Genomic DNA, 8,097 nt, shown 5'->3' with positions numbered 1-8,097 from the left:
AAAGCTAGGCTATACCAACTAATTTCAACAAAATATAAAATTATTGAATATAAGACGTTTTATTTTATTATATTATTATTGTCTTATTATTGACGAATCACAATAGTTATAGACTATATAGTTTAGTTATACTTATCATACACTGTGTTTATTAATTAAATAAATATTACAAATTAAAAAAAAATCGGTTTCGAGGAAATTCAATTAAGACTTGTTTGGATTGCAGCATTTTATCCCTATCGGTGACGTCGAAACCTTATTACTATTAACAGATAATAACCGCTCATCCAAACAAGTCCTTATAGTTAATTCATTTTTCTCTGCAAAACCTTCGTTTCGAAGAAGCTCCTTTTGTCATTCTTCTTCTTCTCTTCTTCTTTCACACTCTCTCTGTTCCCTTCTTCTGCTTCACGAACCATCGAGAATTTCAAAACGCGTCTTCATTTCCGCGTTTGGATCAAACACTTTTGATCTCTCTGCGAGTTTTCACACAATGCCGCTTCTTTGAATCTTCACCGAATCAGAGCAAACGAGATTTGAACACTATCGCCGATAATAATCGTTTTTTTCAACGAATGGGGTCGATACCGTCAACGCCGCGTAGAGGCAGTGAATTCTCGCCGGAGACGGTGGAGTATCTGATCGGGACTTTTGTTGGCGATGAGTCCTTTCCTTTCTCGTCGGAGTTTTGGCAGAAATTGTTGGAGCTTCCTCTCAATGTTCAGTGGCCTGCTGAACGTGTTCAACAAGCTTGTGAGCTATTAGGTTAGTCGTCTTCTGATTACAATTTGTTTTTAGGCTTAGAATGGATAATGGATTCAAGGTGAAACTTCAATTGATCCATTTGTGGACAATAACAATAGCCAATAGCTAGGTATTATCAAATTCAGTTGCTAGAATCTTAGAATATGGTTTTCTTTTATCCAAAAATGATGATAATAGGAAGGAGTTCAGCATGCTATTTGTGATGTCTCAAAATATTGGATTCTAATAGAAATATAGAATTAGTTTAATTTGTTTGGTAGATTGTTGAAGTGTGATTTACCTTTCACAAAAGTTTAATAGCATCAAGGAGTTTTGAATGCTATTTATGCTCTCTCAGAATATTTGGTTTTAAAGAGAAGTGATTCTGGATGATTTTTAGTTTTAATCTCTTCAATTGCATTGGAAATAATGTGCTCATTATGCTGATTTTAAGGTGAGTAAATTTACTTATCGTGGGAAATTCTTATGTGAATATTTGCAGCCAAAAACAATTGTCACACCAGGCATCTTGCAAAGCTTTTGTTCCATCTAGCGTGCTACTTGCAAGAATTCATGTCTACTTCTGGTGTGCCACCCTTGGTTTATGAAAAAGCTGCTAATGCAGTGTATATCAGTTCCATGTTTTTGAAGCACCTGATTGAAAATGGCTTCCAGTTATACCTTTCTTTCGATGGTGATGAAGCTGTACTGAAGGGTGTTTTGGGAGGTATGTATAAGTTCATGTTTGATTCTACTCTTGAGATCTGTAGATTAGAACCATGATTTTGGAAGGTTTCCAATGCAAAACGAAACACGCTATAACTATTGTTATTTCATATTTAGAATTTAGATCTGCAAACATGCCTACATAGTACATACATATCAATGTCATTGAACTGTTACTTACAAGACTCATGTAAAAGGCTTGAGCTGGATTTTGGCATCTACTTTGGTTAACATGTTGCAAAGTATTGCATTTGATGTGATGTGATTTATGTAGTGTGGTTAAATGGTGGCCATGGCGTGGCGTATTGTTTGAAAACCTCCATAGGCAATTTGTAAAGAGACGCCCGCCATGGTGGCACAATAGCCAATAGGCCTCAACAGCGGGTTTACATGGCAGATTTTTGGCCACCTGCCATCGATAACACTGGATATATCATCATATATGCATGATTTTTACTTTTGTTTGATTTGGAAATTCTTAATGTTTCATGTGGTTCATAATTTATTTTTCATTTTCTCCTTTCAAGTCTCTCTTTGTTTCTATGTGTGCATTTCCAGGGTGATAAGATTATCCGAATTTCTTTTAACATTTTTTATAAAAAATTTATACAGATCAAACCATTGAAAATCTCCTAATGCGGAATGTGCTGAACTTTATAGTATCAGTAGAAGTGAGGTATATCTCGACTCATAAGTATTTGAAAGGCCAATTCTTGTTGAGTTATTGTGTGAACTACCTGTCCTGACACTTTTTTAACATTATTATTGTAGTCCCAACACATTTCTTCTACATCTAGAGCTGCTTAATTTCATGATTATTGCAATGTCAACTCAGCTTCTCTGTGGACCATCTCCTGGACCAAATGATGTGAACCCATTTCTTGATGCCGCAATGGCTCAGGTTAGAAGTTGAGATTTTAACATCAACTGTTGTTCATTGAGTTATTATTTATTTGCTGATAAATAACAGGTTAGCACATTGTTGTTTTTGCAGGACAGCTCTCTGGTTGGGTTAGTTGTCCGCAAATTACTTCTAAGTTTCATTATCCGCCCTAAGGTTCCATTCAATAGGGCACCTTATCCCATCTTTTATGACGAAAGTCAGAGTAGTGTTCTGCAGAGAGTTGGTTCTGCAGCTGGTACGAACTGGTGACTGGATATACTTTTCTATGTAATATTTATGGATTTTTTGAAGTCAAATATGCCTTTTTGATATTATTATTATTATTATTATTATTATTATTATTACTATTATTATTATTATTATTATTATTATTGTTATTATTATCATTTTCTAATTGCTTCAAGATTCTTGTATGGAAAGTTGGGACTTATTTGATAGATGTTTTATATTTTGATTTATTGCCTTGCAGCAAATATTGTTTTATTGCCATTCAGTTATTTGGTCAGTTCAAGCGGCGGAGGGTCAAGAAATCCTATAGCGGATAGCAGTCTTGATGTGCTTCTTGTTCTCATTCATTATCATAAATGTGCTGTGAGTGAAGACTACTCTTCCATTGAGAATAAAAAGTCTTCAGCTTCAGATTTATTACTCAAAGAAAATCCTCATTTTTCCGACAACCCTTACTGCAAAGCCTTAGAGCATGCAATTGACTGTGAATGTAATACATTTTTCATATCTATATATACCATTTTAATTGATTAGGAAAGCTAGCCGTTTTTAATCAGTCTTTAAATGCAGTGGATCGTGTAGACGTTGAAGGCAATGCGCACAGTGGTCAACACATAAAGTTACCTTTTGCTTCTTTGTTTGATACACTTGGCACGTGAGTATCTTGGTGCCTGTATATGTGTTTGACAATTAATATACTATTATTACGTCCATATGATGCCCATATATACTTATATTAATCGAGTCAAACTCTGTAAAATTTAATTCACATGTTTGTAATTGTATATTATTATCATGGTGGTAACTTGTGATGATCAGAATATCTGCCAGTTGTAGATCAATCTTATTATGATATTGCGAAAATTTATTGACCAATTGATTTTCTGTTCACCAATCAATACTTAGAAGTTGTAGATCAGTCTTATATTTTTCTGTTCACCAATCAATACTTATATCAAAGAGAAGGAAGGGAAAGTAAAAGAAAAGTAAGAAATCACAATTTATTCCATTTTCCCCCATTTCATATTTGCTCTTCAGTCAGGCAGTATGGATTTCATCTTATATATGTTAGCACAGAATTGTTGTTTACAGTTGTGTATCTGTTACCTCATTTTCTTGGTTTGAAGCTCAATTATCCTGTGGCCTATGGTTTCAGTTTTTTACTAAGTGTCCTCCATTTTCCCTGCTCATAGATACCGCTAGAATTCATGAATTTCTTGCCACTTTGGATATTTTTTGTATATGTATTCATAAGTTGTCATTTACTGTCAGACACTCATACTAGTTGCAATTGATTATTTTGGATTTTTCACATTTGTTTTTTAAAAACCTGGCATCTTTTATTCCTCTACAGGTGCTTAACTGATGAGACAGCGGTCCTACTGCTTTACTCGTTGTTGCAAGGAAATTCTTCCTTTTTGGAGTATGTCTTGGTGCGGACTGATATGGATACTTTGGTACGACACAACAAACTTGAATTTCTCTAATGAAAGAAAATGGAATGAATTTATTACTATAATTTATGGGAGAAACTGCACTTACCTCCTTTGAGATATCTTTAAATGACATGCAACAACACCCCTTTTATTTTTTAAACAAACACTTGCCAGTTGCCACCCTTGTTTTTTTGTAGAAGTAGCACTTATTTTCCCGTAGGTCAGTTAAATGACACACACACCCTCCATTTACAAGATAGAAAGGAGGTCAGTGTAATTGAGGGGAGTTCTGATTCTTTAACAAAAAAGAAGGGGTATATATCATCGGGATATATATTAGAGAAGGTGAGTGCAATTTCCCTTAATTTATATCTTTAAAAAGAAAAATACGAATTTTAAGATCAATTTCGTTAAGACTTATTACTTTGCAAAACAGGTATTCACTTTATTATCATGTGATGTGATATTTATAACCACTTGCTTTAAGTCATTGTAAATAATATGGGTCCGACTGATAACACATAGAATGACTAAAGATTGAGTCTTACTCCGGTTCTTGTTTATGACATTAACAGTTAATGCCGATTCTGGAAGCTCTATATAATGCTCCAACAAGAACAGCTAATCAAATATATATGCTGCTGATTGTATGTCTTATACTTAGTCAAGACTCTTCTTTCAATGCAAGCATTCATAAGTTGGTAAGAGTTGTATTTCTCCATTAGAATATTCCTGGCACTGCAACAATCTTGCTAAATGTTAATTTGGTATGTAAATGGGCAGATATTGACAGGTGTTCCATGGTACAAAGAACGTCTTCTCCACCAGACCTCTCTTGGTTCTCTTATGGTCGTAATTCTTATCAGAACTGTACAGTATAATTTGTCTAAACTACGGGTATGATTCTTAAGCCTGGTTAGATTATTAATTTATTCTCTTGTAAGTTGTATCTAGTTTATAAAATGCCCTTTTCTACTTGGTGATTATTTAATTAAGATGTTACGTCTATATTAAAAGCAATTCCTAATACACTGGCCAATTAATATGGTTACTACTGAGGTGTGACACTGTTACCAGTATCTATTGGTGTTGACTGCTATGTTTTTCTTTTATGGAAATTAATTTTCCCTGTTCTAGTTCACTTATGATATTTAATCCAAAAATGACGTATATTGAATTTTCTTCTGATGCTAAATTGCACCTGGCATGGTTTACTGTTATAACCCGATTTGCCTTGAAATTCTAAGAAGGCATTTAGATTTGTTTTATGTACTCCTCTACTAAAAGCAGTGATTATTACATACTACTCCGGCCTTAATTATAAGAAAAAAAAACTTTCACATTTTTTAAGAATGATAGATAAGTGTATTTAATTTTCTTGATTTCATATAAAAGAATGAATACAATTACTAATCTACCCTTAGTTACATTCTCATCCACACATTATTAAGTAATTAATGCAAGGATAGTTTTGGATAAAGGCATTAATATGCTTAAATTTGTTGACATTTGCTTATATTTAAGGCCAAAAAATTTAGAAGACTTTTGATTATAAATAATGTCAGAGGGAGTATATTATATGCCAATAGATACATGTAGAATTGGCATATTTCAATTTTAGAAATGTTTCCGATCCATGTTTACACAAGTAGTTTACGTGGATTGAACCATTAAACTGCTCTTATTTTGTATCAATTTTTTCTTCTGACAATCAGTTATTATGCATTAAATTAATGATAGGATGTATATCTCCACACAACATGTCTGGCAACTTTGGCTAACATGGCACCTCATATCCATCGATTGAGTGCATATGCATCTCAAAGACTAGTTAGCCTTTTTGATATGCTTTCACGCAAGTATGTTTTCCTTCTTTTTTTACCTTCATAATGTACCATTTCCATTTAAAGTGCATACCTTTTAGAGCTGATTATCTCTGGTATAAAAATTTGACAATATCCTTCCTTCTCATTAGGTATAACAAATTAGCTGATCGCAGAGATAATAAGCTTCACATTGCAAAAGGCAGTTCAATTGAAGGAAACAGCTTTGTAGAAGATGTGGTATATATATAATATATGTATATTGTCTAGTGCTTTTGAGGCTCTTATTGATTACAACCGTTAGACCACTCTTTTTTCTAAATTATTATATATTCCTTTAATGCAGTCAACTGAATTGCAAATTTATACTGACTTCTTGAGGCTTGTACTAGAAATAATAAATGCAATCCTGACTTATGCACTGCCTCGGAATCCAGAGGTTTGATTTGGTTTTCTACTTGATTAATTGAAGATTTATCACATCTATTTTATCTAGTTCAAAATAATCCAAATTTACGTTACTGTATTGCTTTATTTGACTGGAGCAGGTAGTGTATGCAGTAATGCACAGACAGGAAGTCTTTCAGCCATACAAGAGTCACCCACGCTTCCATGAACTGCTTGAAAACATTTACACCGTATGTTTTATATATTATATTTGTGTGAGTTACATTAGATGCTTTGAGACCTTGCAAATTCTAAAGGAGCGTGTTTTGTGCTGTTTTTACATCAATTTGTTGTGTCATTGAAAAATGTATCTATTGAATATCTGCAGGTATTAGATTTTTTCAATACTCGTATGGATGCTCAAAGAGTGGATGGTGACTGGTCAGTCGATGAAGTGCTCCAAGTGATAATTGTCAATTGTCGTTCTTGGAGGGGTGATGGGATGAAGGTAAGATAAGAAAAGAATTGTGAGTTGTGGTTTGTTTCCAGTTGGGAGTATATGATTAAGAATTTAAGACGATTACTTGTCCTGTTTTTATGAGGCTGTGTTTATTTTTGGCAGATGTTTACTCAACTGCGCTTCATGTATGAACAAGAGAGCCATCCAGAGGAGTTTTTTATCCCATATGTGTGGCAGCTTGTACTATCCCATTGGTATGGTTCTTTAATCTCAGCTACTTGTAAATGTTTTACACTTGACAGTTTCAAAATTGTGGTCTTATTTCATTTCATTCTTCCTGTAAACTCCATATGCTTGCTCATTAAGTACCAACCATGGATAATCAAGAGTACTGAGGCTTGAGATACACTAGGTCTAGGGGACTTAGTTCTACTATCTCATTATTTATTTCAACTTTTGTTAATTCTGTTCCACCAATATCTTTCTTTCCTTTCAATTTTTTCATTCTGTGCATGTCACTAATGCAAAAATCGTGTCATCTCCAGTGGATTTACATTCAACACAGAAGCCATCAATTTGTTTCCAGTTGATCTACACTCAGGAGTACGTATCTGACTATCCTTTTTCTGTTTGAGTATGTGTATGTTTATGCAAGCAATGCAATTTCTAATCAAGTTGTATAACTGCACTCCCTTTTTTTTTTCTTTGGTGATAACTATCTATTTATGAATGAATTGCAGAAACTTGAAAATGGGGTGGTGGAAAGCACACTCCTAAATGGTGATTTTGACAAGGCTGAGTATCAGCTTGATCCATAGATGCTTGTATTATTAGTACAAACGTGGCTGCCAAATATAATAGCTATTTGTACATATGAAGTAGCTGATAAGATTTCTGACATTCTTTAAAAAAATAGATGCTATGATGTGTATTGTTCTGTCATTCTTTCTGTTCATATAATATGTGAGTGTAGAGATTCATTCCTTTAGATGAAAATGAGATATCCATGTATTGAATAAGTGTTGACATTAGTGTTCATGCTAATACCAATTACATGGGTTTTGTAGATCTAAGAATTCCACGTTCTCTATTACGTGTCTACTTATGTCTCAGCATTCTTGTTAAATTTACATGACAATTGTTTTTCTTCAAATTATACAACGCGTAGTGTTATATCTAAGTTACATGTTTATCATTATTCATCGAATTGTGAGTGTTAGACAAAGAGAAAAGTGTAAGACATGAGAAGGGGTTATATGTAATTGAATACAATGGATTGTCTTTATAATTGATTTTCATTTAAATCTATAAATTGGAGTGTTTGTTGTAAAGTCGATTTTTACATATAAATTTATTTATCAACTAATATTTAGCAAATAGATGTATCAA

At 33.5% G+C, this 8,097-nt stretch overlaps 1 protein-coding gene across 1 annotated transcript; it reads left to right on the top strand.

The window, feature by feature from the left end:
* Window positions 1-279: 279 nt before the first annotated feature.
* LOC127098412 (uncharacterized) lies at window positions 280-7,774 on the top strand. Its single transcript, XM_051037004.1, has 18 exons — window positions 280-765; window positions 1,247-1,471; window positions 2,083-2,146; window positions 2,242-2,371; window positions 2,465-2,609; window positions 2,844-3,092; window positions 3,173-3,257; window positions 3,957-4,059; window positions 4,614-4,739; window positions 4,822-4,935; window positions 5,779-5,897; window positions 6,014-6,101; window positions 6,208-6,300; window positions 6,410-6,499; window positions 6,637-6,756; window positions 6,871-6,962; window positions 7,254-7,311; window positions 7,449-7,774. The coding sequence occupies exons 1-18, from the start codon at window positions 576-578 to the stop codon at window positions 7,524-7,526; spliced, it is 2,169 nt and encodes a 722-aa protein (XP_050892961.1). The 5' UTR covers window positions 280-575; the 3' UTR covers window positions 7,527-7,774.
* Window positions 7,775-8,097: the final 323 nt, after the last annotated feature.

Source organism: Lathyrus oleraceus, chromosome 6, assembly GCF_024323335.1.
Source record: "Lathyrus oleraceus cultivar Zhongwan6 chromosome 6, CAAS_Psat_ZW6_1.0, whole genome shotgun sequence".
Taxonomy (NCBI): domain Eukaryota; kingdom Viridiplantae; phylum Streptophyta; class Magnoliopsida; order Fabales; family Fabaceae; genus Lathyrus; species Lathyrus oleraceus.
This window is presented reverse-complemented; position numbering and strand designations above follow the sequence as displayed.